Source organism: Adiantum capillus-veneris, chromosome 21 (genome assembly GCF_014529385.1).
Source record: "Adiantum capillus-veneris isolate H3 chromosome 21, ASM1452938v2, whole genome shotgun sequence".
NCBI classification, from domain to species: Eukaryota; Viridiplantae; Streptophyta; class Polypodiopsida; order Polypodiales; family Pteridaceae; genus Adiantum; species Adiantum capillus-veneris.
In genome coordinates this window covers 10220867-10242108 of record NC_140951.1, presented here as the reverse complement: position 1 = coordinate 10242108, position 21242 = coordinate 10220867, and the positions used below count along the sequence as shown (strand labels likewise).

Sequence of the window (21242 nt, the reverse complement as noted above, 5' to 3'; positions counted from 1 at the left end):
GCTCCAATTCCATTTTGGCGATCACGGTGGCTCGAGCTGAAGCTCGTTGACTGAAAGACTCTTCTCCCAGTTTGAAGTTTTCAGCAATGGCACCAAAATCCAATCGTGGCCGGAAATCTACCATTCGTGTGGATCCCATTCTTGAGGAGTCAAGAAGAGAGTCTGACCCCAAGCAAGAGAAAATGACCGACACTGAGGCTCAGGAGGAGCATAGTTAGGCTGATGAGGCGCAGGACTCACAACACTCCATTCTCGACGCCGCACGGGCAGAACGGGAAGCACGGAAGGCAAAGAGTTCTCAGTCTCGCCAGAGAGATGAGGATACCAAGGACAGTAAGGGAAGTCATCGTACTTCCAACAGACAAACCAGAGAAGACACTAATACGGAGACAGAGATAGAGATTGATTGGGATGCTGACACTTACAATTGCAAGAAGGCTCCCAAGCGTCATTTTGAATCCAAGAAGAGAAGTGGCAAGATCAGTAGTAATCGAAATGATTACACAGCTTCCCTGAAGATTTCCTTTCCAATATTCAAAGGAGGGGAAAAGGATGATCCAGAAGTTCACATACAAGCTTTTGAGTAGTATGCTGAACTTAAAAACATTGATGAGGATGATTGGGGGGAATATTTTCCACAAACCTTGAAGGAGGCAGCGAGGAAATGGTATTACCATTACCCTGCATGCCAGCTGAGATCATATAACAAATTGCTTAAGGCCTTCAGGTTGGAATATTCCGACAATAGAGGGGACGAAGATATTCTCTGTGAATTAGATAAGATCAAACAGAGGAATTTGTCAGTCTTCAGCTATGTGGAAAAGATAAAAGAGCTAACCAGGCAGTTGCAAGAACCGCCATCGGAGAAGAGATTGAGGGCATGGTTGGGTTCAGAAGCAAGAAGCTTAGGGAACAACAAGTAGCAGCCCCTACAAAAAAATTCAATGATCTGGTCCAAAGGGCATTAAAGCTAGAACAGCAGGCTAAGAAGGAAAAGAGCCACAAGAAGCGAAGGACCAGTAGTAGTAGCTCTGCTACTGAAACTTTTGATTCCAGTGAAATGTCCAGTAGCTCCGAGAGGAGCTCCAATGAATGAGAAAAGGAGAAATCAAAGAAGGGATCATCGACCAAACAAATTGAAGAGATGGCTAGGCAGATTGCAGATGTCACAAGGCGAGCACCACGTGCCAATAGAAAAGAACAGATTGAACAAACTTTTAGCACTTCAATAACAACTGAACTGAAAGAGAGAGAGAGAGAGAGAGAGAGAGAGAGAGAGACAACATGCGACACGGAGTGGCGGAATTCCACGCCAAAGAGTATTGGCCCCAAACCTTGACGTCCCTTTTGGTATTTCTTTATATTATTGCTGATTCGCAAAGTACAACAAACGGGGAGCACCTCCTCTGCAATCTGTGCGCTAAAAAGTGCTAGAGAGGGTCCCCAAGGCTCATATTTAAAGGCCCAAAGCCTAAAAGCATCAAATATGAAAAGCTGACCCCAAAAAAATCACTTTCCTAAAATTTCGGGATTTCCCTAAAAATCCGCTGCAAATTCCGGGACGTCCCTACAGGTGCCACATCATCATATTTTGATGTGCAAAGTCTTTTGAGTGTGTTCTGCTTTATTTTTAATGCCTTTATGTCACTTGGGGCCCCATCGAACGGGGTCCCCATAAGTTGGTAGGACTTCTTCTTCTGTTGCTTGTTCTTCTTAGGGTTTCTAGAATTAGGAATTGCAAGTTTTAGGGTTAGGGTTTCCAAAATTAGGGTTTACAGGTTTTAGGGTTAGGGTTTCAATAGTTAGGGTTTCTGGCAGAAATTAGGGTTAGGGTTTCTGCTCTCGGACAGCCACATCGTCTGTAAGTTGGCTCCATTCTTTAGGCTTTGACACGTCAGCAGTTTGTTACATCTCACTTCTTGAAAGAGAGTAATCGTCCGCGATTACAGCATATCTGCAAAACAACTCAAGTTAGCTCAAAAATTTCCGAGGGACATTCCGAGGGACAATCAATTTGCTCTTTTTATTAAGGAGTTAGCTTCTTCTTTCTGCTCTTTTGATCAAGGAGTTAGCTGCTCCTATCGGCTGTTTTGATCAAGGAGTTAGCTTCTCCTTTCGTCCATATCGGAACTCTTGATATTCCGGCGTAGTAAAATTAGCCATCACACCCAGACCATACTGATCTTCCACGGGTGTCTTGATGCACTAAAATTACATACCCAGGCAATCTCATCCAATTAGGAATATTCAATGGTTGGCACATCACAATGCAACACAAATGCTCACATATGCATGTTACAAGACATAGAAACATAAAGCTGGCGATGAACACTTCTCCCGTATAACCTAACAAGGTCCGGGCCGCGAGATATTCAACGACTCCCTCGTCACTCCTCCCGCATAACCTAAAAAGGTCCGGGCCGGGAGATATAGAGGCCTTTTACAACCAAACGCCCCCCAGACCATAGCCTGCGTCGTTTGGAGGTGCTGAGAGTAACCATTGCTCAGACTTCTTAATACTCCTCCCGCATAACCATCGAGGTCCGGGCCGGGAGTCGCAACAACAATTATTTTACAAGCATACAACGAAACGCTCCCCAGGCATCGGCCTGCGTCGTTCTGAGGTTCAAACAATACCAAAACAGTATTTCTCACTTCTCCACCCGGGAGTAAAATCACCAATCATTGAAACCAGTATCAAACCAGAGTCGAACAATTCAAATCAGCACCAAAATAGGTTCAAAACAGATACCATCTATTTCAAACAAATTCCAAACAGGATCACCAAACAAGATCAAACAAAACTCAAATTAAAAGAGCAATCTCGACATCAATCGAGCTCGAAAAGTCGACTGACTTTCCATCTTGAAACCTACACCAAAAATTAGGGTTAGGTTCCATCTATGAGGTCGTAGCCGAGCTCAGCATGGTCCGTCAGCTCTTGGACAAATAGTGTTGCTTTGGCGGCGATGGTAGTCCCAAGATAGCAATCGCACTAAACCTCCAAGGTCATCTGCTCGTGAAGAGACATCTACTGAGAGATGTTGAGAACTTTCAAGTTATAATCTGCTAGGGTTTCCATGGCAAGCATTTCAAAATACCCCCCTCTGCCAGAAGTTGCACTCCGAAGGAAGATGTCAGAAACCATATAACTTCGGGCAAAATTTTTCTTGAAAGCTTGCCAAGTACTTGGAATATGCTGCTTGGTAGTTGTAGACATCAACATCTGCATGGCACTGCTTCTGAGAAAAACAGTGACTTGAATCAAATCTGGATCCTTCTCTTGCAAGGGATCTTAATTGGCTTATGCCCTGTAAGATATGAGCGGTGAAGACGGGAGCGCGCCCGATGCGCGATGAAGTAAGGGTGGGAGTGGCGAATAAGTTGGGTGGAGGGCGAAAATTTCTCCAATAAAATTCCATCAATAGCTCTGTCTGCTCTTTTGTAGGACCAATATACTTTCAGAAAAGCACACGCCTGATGCTCTGATACCACTGTCACAAGGCGTGCACCACGTGCCAATAGAAAAGAACAGACTGAACAAACTTTTAGCACTTCAATAACAACTGAACTGAAAGAGAGAGAGAGAGAGAGAGAGACGACATGCGACACGGAGTGACGGAATTCCACGCCAGAGAGTATTGGCCCCAAACCTTGGCGCCCCTTTCGGTATTTCTTTATATTATTGTTGATTCGCAAAGTACAACAGCCGGGGAGCACCTCCTCTGCAATCTGTGCGCTAAAAAGTGTCAGAGAGGGTCCCCAAGGCTCATATTTAAAGGCCAAAAGCCTAAAAGCATCAAATATGAAAAGTTGACCCCAAAAAAAATCACTTTCCTAAAATTTCGAGATTTCCCTAAAAATCCGCCGTGAATTCCGGGACGTCCGTACAGGTGCCACATCATCATATTTTGATGTGCAAAGTCTTTTGAGCGTGTTCTGCTTTATTTTTAATGCCTTTATGTCACTTGGGGCCCCATCGAACGGGGTCCCCATAAGTTGGTAGGACTTCTTCTTCTGTTACTTGTTCTTCTTAGGGTTTCTAGAATTAGGAATTGCAAGTTTTAGGGTTAGGGTTTCCAAAATTAGAAATTACAAGTTTTAGGGTTAGGGTTTCTAGAATTAGGGTTTTAGCAGTTAGGGTTTCTGGCAAAAATTAGGGTTAGGGTTTCTGCTGTCGGACAGCCACATCATCTGTAAGTTGGCTCCATTCTTTAGGCTTTGACACGTCAGCAGTTTGTTACAACAGAAATTAGCCACACAAGACAGCTAGTTTGAAAGATGGAGACGTGGTGTTCAAAATGCAAATCCAAGGACCATATCTCCATTGAATGTCCACAATGTACCTACTGCAAGGCCTTTGGTCACCTATGGAATAACTGTGGCATCAGAATTCACCATTTTAAGAAAGGAAAGGATCTGTCAGTGGTTGCCTACACCCAACCAGTGAAGGTAGAACCAGTCAAAGTAGCTCAAGAGGAGAGCAATCGCCAATGCCCAGATGCATCGGTAACGACTACTACTGAGGCTAAGGCTCTAGAGCCAATCCCAGTCAGGGTAGTTACCAGGAGCAAGGGAGTAGTCATTAAAGAAATCCCAGACATTTTAGAAGTACCAGTCAATCTTAACAGCAGCAAGTGGGCTCAACAAAGGGAATTTTGGAAGGCCAACAAAGGTAAGGAAAAGGTGGTAGATGAGTGGCAAGAGCAACGGGAACTAGCAGCTAAAATCACGGAGGATTTAGCTAAGAAGCTGCCAGAGCAGCCAGAAAGTTCTGAAGCTAGAGTCATTCAGAGGATACCAGCCCAATCGAATGATAAAGATCAGTCAGTACCGGCCATGACAGAGACCATGCTGGCTGTGGTAAATGGACTAGCTGATGAAATGGGACTGGAGTGGATGGAAAGAGTGGAAGCACTGCAAAAGAAGAATGGCATTGTAAAGATATCAGTTCTTCAAGCTCTGACAATCAGTTTGACCAAGAGAGAGAAGAAATTCAGGTGAAAATTTGTGATAGAATACAGAAGCTGACTATAGAGCTGGAGGATATAAGAAAAACCTTGCCTGAGGTGGCCACCTTTATCAGACAGCGCAGGAAGGCTGAGGTAGAGGCCAGAACAGTGGACCTGACGACTGTCCGAGATGATGAAGTTCCACTTATTCAGGTAGACTACAAGGTCAGGAAGCAGTGGGAACCTCTCTCAAGCGTTATCCTAGATGAAGGGACAGGAGTCAACATAATGGGAGCCCATCTTCAGCAGAGAATGGGTATCACTAAATGAAACCAGCACCATTCAAAGTAAGAATGACAGATCATAGAGTCGTACAGGCGACGGGTATGATTGAAAACATGCAGATGAGAGTTGGGAGGGAGAAATTCAAAACCAGTTTCCTAGTCCTGGATGTGCAGAGAGCATATGGAATGCTACTAGGGCGCCCATGGTTAAGAATAGCACCTGCTTGCAGAATCAAAATCCAGACCAACAATACCAGGAGCTGAAAAAAGGAACTGAGGCCGAAGGAGTTGTGTCAGAAGTAGAGAGCCAAGAAGATCGAGCAAGTGCTAGCGGCTATGAACATATTCCCTTTGGCAGAAATCGACTTGAATGCAGTCTTGCTGAAGAAAGAGCAGGCTGACAAGCAGAAGAGACAATTCTCTGATCAGTTTACCGAAGTCAATACATGGGAAAGAACAATTCAGCTAACTGGAAGGATGGCGGAACCAACTGATATTGGTATAGTAGAGAAACCAATATGTTCTGAAGAGTACCCACTGGATCAGAATAATCCCACTCGATCAGAATAATGATTCATAAATGAATGGACCATCCTGGGATTACGCTGAAGAATCAACCAAACGAAAAGGAGGCGGACCAAACTGGTTGCTTCCAGACGATCGGGAAGTAGAAGAGTGGAACCTAGGATCAGAGGAAAATCCCAAAATGATCAAGGTTAACAAGCACCTCAACCCGGCAATGAAGGAAAAGGCACGGAAAATGTTACGGAACTATAAAGATGTGTTTGCTTGGGAACATACAGATCTGAAGGGAGTAGATCTTGAAGTCTATCAATACCGAATACCACTGAAACCAGATGCTAGTCCAGTAAGATTACAAAGATATCGATGAACCCCAACTATGCAAAGAAAGTCAAGGAGAAGATTGATAATCTTCTCAAGGCCGGGTTCATTACGGAAGTGGCAAGCAGTGATTGGCTATTTCCCATAGTCGTCGTTCCCAAAAAGAATGGGAAATTGAGAGTTTGTGTCGACTATAGGAAACTAAATGCCCAGACTATTAAGGATCCATTTTCCCTTACCTTTTACTGATATGTTGCTTGATGAGATCGCAGGATATGAGATGTATAGCCTTATGGATGGTTATAGCGGCTATAACCAGTTACAGATCGCTCCTGAAGATAGAGCCAAGACCACTTTCATCATTGAGTGGGGAGCTTTCATGTATCTGGTGATGCCTTTTGGCCTGTGCAATGCACCAGCTATTTTTCAGCGGTGTATGATGGAGATGTTTAATGAATTTCTTCATCGATTCCTCGCCATTTTCATGGATGACTTCACTGTCTATTTAGATGAGGAACAACACCTTCTATTCCTACAGATGGTTTTCATACGCTGTCAGGAGAAGCGGATTTGTTTGAATCCATTCAAATCTGTTTTTCTAGTTTGGAAGAGACAGCTACTGGGACATGTGGTTTCCCGCAATGGAATAGAGATGGCCAATGACAAAATACAGTGTGTCCAGCAAGCTAAAGCACCCAGAACTGCTTCAGAGTTGAGTTCTTTCTTGGGTTATGTGAACTTCTATAGAAGATTTGTACACAAGTTTGCTTCTCAAGTAGTACCACTATATGAGCTTACAAAGAAGACCAGTAAGTTCAACTGGACTGCTAAGTGTGAGGAGAGTTTCCAGAATTTGAAAAAAGCCATTACCAATAAATCAGTCCTTAAGCAACCGAATTGGGATATTATTTTCGACGTACATGTAGATGCTTCAGGATTGGCAATGGGGGCAATATTAGCTCAGCCAGATGACAGAACAGACTATCCAGTCTATTTTGCTAGTCGCAGATTCAGTCAAGCTGAACAAGGCTATACGACTACTGAGAGAGAAGCTCTTGAAATGGTTTTTAGCGCCACGAAGTTCAGGCATTACCTATTGGGAAAGTTATTCCATTTTTATGTGGATCATCAAGCTCTTCTATTTCTGATTAACAAAGTCATTATTCAAGGCAGGCTGATAAGATGGATGATGTTCCTTATGGAATTTGAATTCAGAATTTTCCATAAGCTGGGCCAAAACCATTGTGGAGCTGATTTTCTTTCAAGGAGTACGGAAGGATATTCAGAATCACCCTTGAGAGATGAGCCAGTGGATGCTGATTTATTTCAGTTAGAGGCAGAAGAATCAGTGGATCCTGAATGATATGATATTTATCAATTCCTTTCCCAAGGTGCCTTTCCAGAGGATTGGAAGCGGAATCAGAAGAAATCTCTGATCATAAAAAGCCTAAAATTTACTATCATAGGAGGATTACTTTATCGACTGGGTGTGGATGGTATACTTCGACAATGTGTCCCTATGGAAGGAAGAATGCAAGTGATTTCAGAAGTGCATAATGGTGAGTCTGGTGGACACTTTTCCAACGAAGTAACCTACAAGAAGATTCTGCAAGCGGGTCTCTGGTGGCAAACACTGATTGCTGATGTCAGAAGTTTTTGTAAAACTTGTGACATATGCCAAAGAATGGGCCGACCAACAGCTGCAGATATGACTCCCTTAATGCCAATACAACCACTGGGAGTATTCATGAAATGGAGACTGGATTTTATGGGACCTTTTAAGAAGGTAACTCCCAGAAAGGACAAGTACATAGTAATGGCTACTTGTTATGTTACCAAGTGGGTTGAAGCTAAGGCTCTTCCTGACAACACAGCCAAGTCAAGTGCAAGGTTTCTATCTGAGAATATTATCTGCTGATATGGATGTCCAGTAGAGATTGTGACCGATCAAGGAACACATTTTATCAATGATACTATGGAAATCCTATTGGATATGCTTTCAGTCAAGCATTGGAAATCTACTCCTTACTATCCCAGATGCAATGGACAAGCTGAAAGTAGCAATAAGACAATAAAGACTATTCTCACTAAGGTGGTGCAAAAGAAACCAGACCATTGGGATTTGAAACTTCAGACTGCTCTATGGGCTTATAGGACAGCTTATAAGGTAACTACTGGAATGACACCATTCAAAATGGTGTATGGTAATGAAGTTGTGGTTCCTATGGAGTTTGTGATCCCCAGTCTGAGAATGGTTGTGAAGTATGGATTAGACTTCAACCATAATCTTAAGAAGAGGCCGGATGAAGTGATGCAATTAGATGAACTCAGGCAAAGGGCTATATTGGAACAAGAAATTGTTCAACAACGAAGGAAGCAGTGGCATGATCACCGAATTAAAGTTCGAGAATTCCAGAAAAGAGACTTAGTGCTTCTATATCAGTCTAAACTGGGTCCAAAGAAGCCGAACTTGAAGATTGCCTGGGCAAGACCTTTTGAGATAGACTGGGTCTTCTCCAATGGCACAATCAGATTGAAAGACTTATCTGAACTGATGTTGCCAGGAGTATATAATGGAGCAAAGATCAAGCTTTATTATTCAGAGACCAGAGAAACTGGGTCAGAACAAGGTACTAAGGAACTGGAGGTTGCTCATCAAGAGATACCGAAATCAGACATTTTTGGACTTTTTCATGTGCAACCAGTTCCAGCTTCAAAACCAGTACCAGAAGGACCAGATCAGGCTGACCTTAGAATCAGTACAAGTATGGTCGAGCCAGACTGGAAATCAGTCCAGTACCAATATGGACACACTTTCCAATTTTTGAGCGCCCAACAGTCAAATGGCACGCCAGTGGTAATTATTTCAAGGATGGGTCGCAGTCTTGTCTAATACATGTTTGCCACAACAGCAATGACGCACACAAGTCTAGGAACAGCGACGAGTGGTGGAGCTTTTATGGCGCGAACACGTATAACAGTCAGGAGAGTTAGCATTTTTCCTCATAAATCCCCTGCGCGACGCTTTCCTCCTGTTAACCATTCGCCATCGCAAAGCTCCGAGTTTCTTCGCTGCAACTGCAAACTTCAACCTCTACGAGACAGTTGACTGTCAGATAGTCTTGCCAGTGACACCAGGAAACAGCTTCGACACGATAAGTAAGTCATCTTCTCCTTCGCTTGTTTCATCGTCATCGACCTCACAGTCTATGGGTAGAAGGAAACAATCAGAGAAGATGCAGGAGTCTCTTGAGGAAACCTAGGCAATAGTTGCTGAGGCAAAGGCAAGCCTTCCCGTTATCCCGTACAGTAAAATCCAGCGTTATGTATTTACTGATCAAGCAATGACTCTGCTACAACTCTGGGATCTTCGAGTTGTGTTGCAAGCTACAAGAATTGCTTTTGATGCAGATATCATCAAGCAAGTTCTTGATTCCTTCGACGCTAAAAATGGCAGTGCCATGGTAAATAGTAGAAGGGTGTCAGTGACACCAGAAGCCATAGCATTTGCATTCCGGATGCCCAATGAGCCCAAACCTTCTGTGGCAACTGCGCAGCAAATAAGTATCGCTCTGAAGGAGGATGAAACGGCTAGACGGAAGCGCAAGGCAAGTGCTCAAGGAGTTCCAATAGCAGGACTGGAAGCCTCCACTGCTTACAAGTTTGTAGCTGAAGCAGTAAGTCTTAAGAACAACCCAACATATGTATCCGAAAAAAAATTTGCTATGCTGTTGGCCAAGATACTAGATCCACAGGTTCCTATCAACCTTTGTCAAATTCTCTCGCATAATGTACTCCAGCAGACTACCAAGCTAAAATCTCAAACTGTTTTCAAGGCCTGGTATGTTTGGCAATTCCTGTATTGGGCTACTGCTGTAGATGTTAGTGAGCAGGTAAAGAAGGCTTGGAGTGAGAAGCCAATTCCTGAACCAAAGAACATTGAACTGTCCTCAGACGACGAGGAAACAGACAGTCAAACCATTTCAACCGACCTGAAAAGGAAAGCAAATGCACAAGAGGCTGGCAGTTCAAAGAATCCAAAAATTACACTGACAAAAAGCAGTGAATTTTTGAAGCAGATAGAAAGCCAGGTCAAAGGCAGTAACCACTGAGAAAGCGGTAGTGAGCTAGACTGAGCAGCAATCTGTTCAAAAGACTGTGCCTGACCAGTCAGTTGTAAAAAATACAGTTGCTACTGGGTCTGGGAAAGATCATGCCAAGCCAGCCACTGTTAAGAAGATAGCTGACAAGTCAGGGGACAAAGGCAAGAGTCAACTGGACAAAGGGAAAGGTCCAGCATTCTCGACTTTGCCTGGAGGAGTTCCTACAAATACTAGAAACCTTTTGCAACTGGTAAAACAAGATAAGTTGCAGCAAATGCAGACTCAGCAATTGAAAGGGCATCTCCTGCTCAGCAAAGCTGATTATGCAACTCTACCCTATGTGGCTCCAGTGGCAATATATGAGCCTACTGATTCTGATCCAACCACAGTCAAAGACAGATGTTCAGTCCTTATACAGTCTTCTTGGAATACCATTGTCAGTTGTATGGGACAACTGATGGAGGTTGCTGGATCAAAAGAGAAAGTCAAAAAGCTCAAAGCTGACTTGACAGAAGCACAGCATCAGATTGAAAAGCTCCAGAAAGCCCATGAAGAGCAGAATATACAACACAAGGTACTGGAAGCTCATTCAAAAAGGACTAATGAGTTGTTGAACAAAAAGCTAGTTAAGGCTTAATCTAAAATAATGATCATCAAGAATCAAAGGAATGAAGCACTGAGAGCTGCAGAACGGGCTGAAACAATGCTCAGGATGAAGCAGGCGGAATTCAAAAGCTTGCTGATGCGCCATACAGCTCTGAAGGCTTCTCTGACTGAAAGATACATCTATAACAGATTGTCTGAAATTTTAAATCCATCAAGCAATGTTGTTTTCAATTTAGAGAATTTAAAGTCCTTGATGGAAAGTATGCAGAGCAATTTGCAGGACAAGGTGAGTGAGTACAATAATGCTCCGATGAACCAAGCCATAATGAATTATATTGAGAAGCAAACTTCTCCGGATGAGGAAGAAGAAGACAAAGAAGATGAAGCTGATCAGGAGGAGGATGATCAAGAAGCTGGGCATACAAAAGATGATGATAATGCCCCACCACCATCTCCACCTCCAAAACCTGGTACTGGTGAGACAAGGCCAAATGAAGGAGGCCAGTCATAGCCAGACCAGCCAGACCAGAATGAGGGCCAGCAGGAAGGACAGGACAAAGAGCACGAGTCGGGTAATCAGCAGACGGAAGAGCAGCAGCCCAGTCACACTGGGAATCAGCCAACTGATCAGTCCCATCTCAGCAGAGATGCTAAAGGGAAAATGAAAGTACAGGATGAGGAATCAGTTGCTGATCATCAGCATTCACTGCAGCTCATTACCCTGAATAGGCAACTGAGACATCAACAGGCCTCCATCACCAGACAATATCTGGAGGATTATGATCTCTTGACTGACTTGGAAAGATTTCAAAGGCTATATGTGGGAGCCAGGGAAATGGTAGAACATTGGAAATCAGTAGCTTTCCATGATAAAAAAAAGCTTGCCGACTACCTCCGCATCCCAGTACAGTCCAGTTGCTGAAACGAGTTCCTGAATGGGTACTCAATGCTGATGAGAGAGTGGAAAACCCGCACTTGCAAAGGCAGTCTACTGCAGATTGTCGCTCCCTAGCCTTGGAACTGGAACTTCTGTTGGGTAACAAACCAACTTACCACTGTACGAAGGATGTTAGGGTACAACTCAAGGAAGTTTTGGTGCAAATGTAAACTACCATAGGTGTTTTGGATCAGAGAGTCAAAGCCATTCTTGAGGACCAGACAGCCACTAGCAGAAAACCTCAGACGCAAATGTCAGTCAGTGCACAAGCAACTGCTCTCCGAACACTGTTCCAACTAGTGAGAATAACCAGAAAGATGATGCAACAAGAGAACCATGTTGTTCTCAATTTCTTAGAATTTGTGTCTGATTCTCCAATTCTCTTGTATGTTGTTTTAGCAAGAGAAACTGAGCTGCCAAGATTCTTTCCACCGCTGTATCTTCAACATCAAGAACCAGTTGATCGTCTCACATACTTCAAAATTACTGATGAGCTTCAGGATTGGTATGAGCGGTCAACTATGGAATGGAAGACTTGGCAGACGTTGTTCAATGATGCTCTCCAAATCAATGACATTTAGGCACTAAAAGAGGAGATGCAAAGGATCCACCTGTGTATGGGTCAGTGGAAGATTCAAGTCAGAGGACTGACCAGGATTACTAATCAGTTGCTACAACTTACCGTCGAATCTTCCAAATTGCCTGAAAAAGACATTGCAGCAAAGCCGGGTCTGCCACCACAGTACAGGGAGATGGTTGAGATTCTTTTCGAAGCTCGAGTCAAAACTAATCATCCTTTTCAAGAAGGATGGATCCATACTGCTTCGCATTGTCATAAGCTGGCCAGAACTAGACTGAGCAAGGGCAGGCGTACACTCTATGATCCTGACACCAAAACCTATCATTCTCTCACGCCTTATAAAGTAGAGATGACCACCGACCGGCGGGATCAGCTTGAGCAGGAGGCCATTTACCTACTGATTCAAAAGGAGAATGCTAGTACTAGGACTTCTCAGGCACCGTCCAGATCAAAGGGCAAAGGCAAACGGAAGACAGTCCAATGGAAGGATACTGGGTAGTTCCATCTCAGAATTCAGTGGTGACTTTTCTTCTTAGCAAGCAGGGAGAGATGACAGCTCTACCTTGGCCTGATAACAGCTCCACCTTGGCCTGCTGAGAGCTCCACCTTGGCCTTTTCCGTTGCCTCTCGCGATCCTTGACCTTTTCAGTTGCCTACTCGTAATGTTTGTATGGCCATTCTATCATTGGTCAAGCCGGCATCCCAACATCAGAACCAGACAATGGATTTTTCAGTCTCACATCAGAATCAGACAGGGGAATTTTTCAAAAATTTTGGAATCTTGCCAAAATTCAAGAAAGGGAAGGATGTAGACGACTGGATAGTCACTATGTGGGAACGTCTTCTTAGAAGATTGGCAGCGAATTACTTAGTAATTACTATAGTAAACCCGAAGTATATAAATAGGACCCATTACATTGTAATCGGGTTGGCAATTATTATCATTTGGGTTAACGCTTTGGCTATACTTGTACTTGAGAATCATTGGCAGTATTGTCGGCTGTACTTTCTCTCTGTAATCATATTCACTGTAATCTTGATCTCTAATCCCAATCATGGCATATATTTCAATTATACTTACTTCTCGTCCAGTCTTCTGAATCTGACCTTATTTCCAGTACATAAGTCTGATTCTTGTTTCAGTATCCACATTTCAGTCTAGTCTTTGATTCCTGTCCAGTCTGCTGTCTGAAATCTTCCCACACTAGCAGCTGAAATCTTCCCAACACTGGAATTAGCTGTCTCAAGAGATCAGCTCCAATTCCAATGCTAGCTTTTCTACTGCAGATCAGTTGCGTTTTCAACATTAAACCACTGCAAGGAATTCAACCCTTAAATCTGCAAATAGACAAGCTATTTTCAGCCCTAATCTTCCTGCTGTGCCAGCGTTCCCTCAGCCAAAGAGTCTCCCCAAAAACGTAGCCTCAAGGTACACAAAGTTCAACATTTTTACAGCCAGTTATCAACGTTTTACAGCAAGTACTAAAGCAAGGAACAACGCAGCCATATGCACAGCTAGATCAACGTTTTTCATCAACAAGTCACCCCCAACAAGAGCAGTAGAAAGCAGCCTATTTCAGCCCCGAACAGTCCATGAAAATCAACAGATCGAAGATCCCAATTTTCAGCCACGAAGTCGTCGTCCTCATCGTCATCGGCATAGTCCCATTGCATTAGTCCATTCCATACGCATTGTACACCTTTATGCAATCAAGTAGACCACTCTCGCCAACGAGAGTGGGACCTTCGGAGAAGGGTTTTACAACCTCTCGGTGTCGTATCTCTTCTCTCTCCTTCTCTCAGCCTCATTCACTTGCACGCACAATCCACTCACTTTGTTCGTGATCATAGCACTCTCCATAAGACGGAAAGCTCTCTCTTTCCCTAAAAACTAATAGGAACCTTGAGCAGTAAAGATCACTAATCTTGAGAAAATACAACATTCATTCCGCTGCACCTTACAAGTTGCTTCTCAGAGTCTTAATAATTTTTTAAAATATAAGACACAAGGGACGCTCTACCCTTCAGAAGTCTATTGAATGTAAGAGACTTACAAGAAAAGCCTTGATGGTCACATCAAAAACATTGTCCTCTGTGTTAGATACTTCGTTTACTTTTTCTCTGATACTTGCATCTGCTGCTCCTTCCACCGGTTCTGAGGCAGCCTCCTTTGCATCATTGTCTTCAGCTGCATTTCTGCCAAGTCTTCTTGAAGCCATCTCCCCAACATCTTGTAGATGCATTGAATCTCTTTTATTCTGAAGAGCAGCTTTCAAAAACGACCCATAATATGTGCATACAAGGGACAATGCCACAAGCATTAGACAAATTGAGAGTACTAGGTGTTTTCCTTGTGAACCATCATTGCGGCCCCGCATTTTGGCAGAACTGTGATTCCCCAACATTCAAATAACTCCACAAGTCTGCATGCATTTCAAACAAAAAGGTACTCGTTCAAAACTCAAAGGGAGCATAAATCTTATAAAGTATATACCTTCATAGAAAAAGAAAAGACTGAACTTGCGAAACAAAACACTCACAAAACAGAAAAACAAGAGACACAAGAAAACGGATAAAGAAAAAACTCAAGAAAAGAGCTACAAAAGAAGTACTCTCTAAATGTTTCAACATCCCTTGTGATGAATGCCTAAAATTGCTAAAAATCTCCAAACGCATACATCTTTATACAGACACATAAAGTTGGACAATATAAACATACATCACACCAGCAGGCAAAATTGGTAAATGGGTTCCAATAACACACTTTCCCAGTTGTGAGTGACAAAAAACTTCTGCAAAAATTATTGGATCTGCTCGATATGCAAAAAAGGTCTGGCAAACAGCACACATTTCCTTGACTTATTTGCAATGATTGGCTAACACAAGATTAAAGCTAAAAACTGATCAAGAGCTTTGACTACTTATGACTGCCGTTTATCTATAATGCCTGGGCCTAACAGTGAAATAAAGAAACATACTGCTGCAGGTTGCTAATAAGGCTGGGTAGATCCCATAATAGATCTGCAGTTGTCAAACATGTTGACTTAACAGGTACAAAAATTCTTCCTGTAGAGCTGTCGACTTGTGAGACCCAATCTTCTTATCCGTGATACGTTTGAGAGACTTTAATGCCAAAAATAATTGGCATTGTAGTAGATTAAGTGAAAGAGATAGAGAAGTTAAAACAAAAATGCTGATTGAACCTACTGAAATGACAGCCACTACCAATGCAGACTTGTCAGAAAGAACCAAGAAAATGCACTGCAACATTCAACAAAACCGAGAGAGAAAATGCTGCTCTGCTGTAAAACAAACCCTAAAAACTAAACCAGGTGAGCCGGAAAAGATTGTAAACAAATGGAAAACGAGGTCTTACCAGGCGGACGAGAAGTAAAATGTCCTTAAGAGGAGAGAGCAATCTTGTTGCTTCTTGAGGCACCATAGCCACACACAGAGAGATTGGAGGGGGGGAGGCAGGAGCGCTGGCCTACGGCTTTTACGTAGTGAGCGTTAGTGCAGGTGCTGTGTCTAGCACCTAACCCCGTGTTCGATCCAAAGCCTTCTCTCTCCTCGAGTCCTCACCTCGCAAGAGCTGGCCCCTAGATGTAAGCGACCCAGAAAACCAGGCGGACGAGAAGTAAAATGTCCTTAAGAGGAGAGCGATCTTGCTGTTTCTTGAGGCACCATAGCCACACAGAGAGAGATTGGAGGGGGGAAGACGGGAGTGCTGGCATACGGCTTTTACGTAGTGAGCGTTAGTGTAGGTGCTGTGTCTAGCACCTAACCCCGTGTTCGATCCAAAGCCTTCTCTCTCCTCGAGTCCTCACCTCGCCAGACCAGTAAAAAGCTGGGCCCCTCTTTAGAGCCAGTCGTACCCCAATAAATAATGCAAGAGCTGCGCCAGAAGTAGAACAGTGCAGTTTGAGTTCTTGGTAGCGGACTGTCGACGTGCTCTTTTGTGGTTGGTCCATGAGGGGGTTCGATCCTTGCTCGAGCCTTTGGCTCTAAATACCCCCATGGAAGGTCCCTTATCAGAGCGCACTTTTGTTACACAGGAAAACAAAGATGCCTATGCTGCTTTTGCTACAAGCCATTGCCGACGATGACACCTTTTTCTACAAATGCCCCAACTCACTGGCTATCAGCCGAGCCCATGGCCGATCAAAATGGACCAGCAAATCGTGCGCAATTGCCCCTCCAATTTCGTCGTTGTTAGGAAATAAGACGTAGCTAAATAGATAATTGAGTAGATTACTTAATGGAGAGAGACAGATTTATATACACGAGATTATAGAGTAGAGAGAGAGAGAGAGAGAGAGAGAGAGTACACACGATATACGTGTTTCACCCAATGTGGGCTACGTCCACGGGAAAGCAGCCACTCAATGGATTTAGTACTTCAAAACAAGAAGTAGTTTACAAAGGGATTATACCCTTAATGGAGCTCCCGCTTTGCTTCACTCTCACGACCTCACACTCACCTTGTTGCATCAACTTCACACTATAAAATGTGTGTAGAAATGGCCTCCTTTTATAGGCCAAAAGGGCTGCCCTCTCTTATGAGAGATAGCCATGTGTAGCCGCCCTTGTGCGAAAAAGTCCAAATCGGACCCTCCAATCCACCCATGTGTGGCCGCCCTTGAGAAGACAAGTCCGCTTTTGAATTCGGCCACCGGCCACCGGCCATTGACTTCCAACCACCGGCCATCGGCCATTGATTTCCGACCACCGGCCATCGACCATTGACTATCGGCCACCGGCCAACCCACCGGTTGTTTTCCGACCACTTTCTGGCTGTCGTCAGGCCATAATATTCCGGCGAAAAAGAATATTCCGACGAAAAAAAAAGTCTCGGGGGCCTTCGCCCCCGAGGCCTTTAAAGTTGCCCCTGATTCTTGTCCGTGAAAATTTTGGTTTCCGGTGAGTGATTTTCCTTCACGCACGATGGCTTCTCCTCATAATGGGGGCCTTACAAATGTGCGCTTTTACCACAGAAAATTACAAGGGTAAATCAGGCTCCATACTTAACAATCTCCCACTTGGAGACTGATCTCCAAACCAAACCTGTGACTGCTTCCATTCTGGCTTCTTATCCTTGAATGCCGATTGAAGATGAGCAAAAGCTCAACTTCTCCTTGTTGACCACCTTTGTAAACATGTCTGCAGGATTTTCACTTGTATGCACCTTTCCTAGCTTTAGTTGTCCCTCTTCCAAAAAAGTGCGTATGAAGTGATATCTCACCTCAATGTGCTTTGTCCTTGAATGAAAGGCTGAGTTCTTCGCAAGATGGATAGCGCTTTGGCTATCACTGTACAAGACACAATTGTCTTGTTTGAATCCAAGCTCTTCTAAGAATCTGTGAAGCCACAGAATTTCTTTGCTTGCCTCAGTCATTGCTACATACTCTGCTTCCGTGGTAGAAAGTGAAACCACTTTCTGCAGCTTTGAAGCCCAGCTTACTGTTGTGCCTCCAACCGTGAACACATAGCCAGTAGTGCTCCTTCGAGTATCTTTGTCACCTGCCATATCTGCATCAGCATACCCTTCTAGAAAAATATCAGTTCCTCCAAAATACAAAGCATTTGTTGTTGTCCCTTTTAGATACCTAAGTATCCACTTCACAGCTTGCCAATGCTCTTTACCTGGGTTGTCCATGAACCTACTCACAACTCCCACTGCATGTGCAATGTCTGGCCTTGTCCAGACCATAGCATACATTAGAGAACCTACCGCTGCAGCATATGGAACTTTAGACATATAGGCTATCTCCTCTTGTGTCTTTGGACACATATCCTTCGTTAGTTTAAAATGACTAGCCAAAGGTGTAGAAACTGGTTTTGCATTTTGCATTGCAAACCTTTCTAGTACCTTCTTGATGTAATCTTCTTGAGATAGCTTTATTGTCTTCTTCGTCCCGTCCCTTGATATTTTCATACCAAGTATCCTCTTTGCAGCACCTAAAACTTTCATTGAAAAAGATTTGGACAGCTCCTCTTTTAGGTCTTTGATGTCCTACATGTTAGCACTTGCAATCAACATGCCATCAACATACAACATTAGGATGATGAATTTCCCATCTCCCAAATTCTCCGTGTAGACGCAGTGATCCGAGTTGCATTTTGTGAATCCATGATCCAACATCCATCGATCAAACTTCAAGTACCATTGTCTTTATGCTTGCTTTAAACCATACAAGCTCTTCTTTAATCTGCAAACCATTTTCTCCTTACCTTTTACTTCATACCCCTTTGGTTGAAGCATGTAGATTTCCTCCTCTAAGTCACCGTGAGGGAATGCCGTATTTACATCCATTTGCTCGAGAGTTAGATCATGAGCAGCCACAAGGATTAAGACAAGCCTAATTGAGTTCATTTTTACAACAGGAGAAAATATTTCATTGAAGTCAATACCTTTCTTTTGAGAAAAACCTTTTACCACAAGCCTAGACTTGCACCTTTTCTTCCCACGTTCTTCTTCCTTTAGCTTGTACACCCATTTGTTTTGAAGCGCCCGCTTACCTTTAGGCAACTCAACCAACTCCCATGTTTGGTTGCGATGTAGTGAGTCCATCTCCACTTGCATGCTCTTCGTCCATTCTTCTTTGGATTCATGTTGCATAGCTTCTTCATATGATTCCGGCTCTCCAGAATCTGAGATCAAGAGATGGTTGAAGGAAGAAACAAACCTTTCTGGAGGTCTACTTGCTCTTGTAGATCTTCGGGGAATAGGTTGAGGATCCTCATTTGGTTGACGTTGTTGCACATTGTCACCGTTTGCAGTCCTTGAGTCTTCACCGTCCTCAAGCTCCATGTACTCATCACCTGTTTCTTTTGTTTGTTTTCTTTCCAAGTAATCTTTGTACATATTTTGTTCGTTAAAAATTACATCCCTACTCCTTAAGATTTTACCATCTTCAGGATTCCATAGGCGATACCCAAAGTCTCCTTCTCCATAGCCAATGAAGAAACACTTTTTGGACTTTGCATCTAACTTTGATCTTAGGCTTCTATCTATGTGCATGAAAGCCTCATACCCAAACACTTTGAGAAATGCATAATTCACCGGTTTACCTGTCCATACCTCGTCTCGAACTCCCCCATCCAATGCCGTTGAGGGTGACCGATTGATTAAGTACACAGACGTACTTACAGCTTCCGCCCAAAGCTCAAGTGGTAGGCCTGCATGTAGCCGCATGCTTCGTGCTCGTTCCATGATTGTCTTGTTCATCCTTTCCGAAATCCCATTTTGTTGAGGTGTCCTTGGGGTTGTCCTTTGCCTCCGAATGCCATTGCTAGCACAAAAGCTTGGCTGCAATATTCGCCTCCATTGTCGGATCTGAGGCATTTAACCTTGGTACCTGTTTCATTCTCCACAAAGGCTTTCCACCTTTGAAATATGGAAAATACATCGGATTTATTCTTCATGACATAAACCCATGTTTTTCTAGTCGCATCGTCTATGAATGTTACATAGTACAATGAGCCACCAAGTGATGGTGTACTTACAGGACCCCAAACATCAGAATGAACCAACTCAAGTTTTTTATTTTTTCTTTCATTTCCTGATTTTTGAAATTTTACCCTCTTTTGTTTACCATAAACACAATCTTCATAGAACTCTAGTCCACTTCTTTCAAACCTGGTAGAAGCTTCTTTGTTTGAAGGATTTGCATTCCATTGGCACTCATATGCCCAAGTCGGTAGTGCCACACCGCACTGTCAACTTCTGTAGTTGCTGCACAAGCTGAAGGTTGCGTGCTAACAGTACACAAGTAAAGTGTACCGACTTTTTCACCCTTGGCAACCACCAAAGATCCCTTTGAGATCTTCCACCTTTTGTTTCCGAATGCAATGTTGTGACCTTCATCGTCCAATTGTCTTGTAGAGATCAAATTTTTGTGAAGAGAAGGAACATGCCTAACATCTTTAAGCTTCCATTCATTTCCGTTAGCAGTTTTGACAGAAACTGTACCTTTGCCGACAATCTCACAAGCTTCATCATCTCCCAAGTATACATACCCAAAATTACCTTTGGTGTAGTCTTGGAAATGTTGCTTGTGTGGTGTCGCATGGAATGAAGCCCCGGAATCTACTATCCAGGAATTAGACACATTGTCTAATGAGAGAATTAGAGCATCTTGCTCTACTTTACCTGCCACAATGGCCTCCGATGTTGGCTTGTTGTCTTGAGACTCTGTCTCCTTCTTCTTCTTGGACCAGCAATCCTTCTTGACGTGGCCCTTCTTGCCGCAGTTCCAACATTCAAGAACTGACTTTGTGCGTGACTTGCTTCGCCTTGAGCAATCACGACCCTTTTGGTTTTTGAACCTCTCCTTAAGCCTTCCTCTTGTTTCCACTGATAGTGCAGAACTTGATGATTCTCCTGTGCTTCTCCTTCGCATTTCCTCGCTTAGGAGAACACCCACAACATCATCAAACTTAAGAGTATTTGTGCCAGAGATAGAATTACTTACAGCCATCACAAGGCTGTCCCAACTATCCGGTAGAGATGATAGTATAAGGAGAGCTCGCACTTCGTCATTGAAATTGATTTTCACTGATCGAAGTTGACTTATGTTTGTGTTAAAGTCATTTAGGTGTTCTGCAACTGAACCATTCTCTGCCATCTTTAGATTGAACAAGCGCTTCATAAGAAATACCTTATTGGATGCCGATGGTTTCTCGTAGAAGTCGTCAAGTGACTTCATCAAGTCCTCCGTGGTCTTCATCTCCGAAACATTGAAGGCCACCGTTGACGCCAAGCTTAACCGGATTGTTCCCAGTGCCTTTCGATCAAGGACAATCCATGCTTCATCTGCCATTGTTGCGGGCTTCTTCGCAAGACCGCCTAGTGGCAAATAGAGGTCCTTCTAGTAGAGATAGTCTTCAATCTGCATCTTCCAATGTTGGTAGTTTTTGCCGTTGAACTTCTCAATC

The 21242-nt window shown here is 43.5% G+C and overlaps 1 protein-coding gene across 1 annotated transcript; it reads right to left on the bottom strand.

The window, feature by feature from the left end:
- Nucleotides 1-14329: 14329 nt before the first annotated feature.
- On the bottom strand, nt 14330-14714 carry LOC147430533 (uncharacterized). The gene has a single exon (XM_086494455.1). The coding sequence runs from the start codon at nt 14708-14710 to the stop codon at nt 14330-14332; it is 381 nt and encodes a 126-aa protein (XP_086350581.1). The 5' UTR covers nt 14711-14714.
- Nucleotides 14715-21242: the final 6528 nt, after the last annotated feature.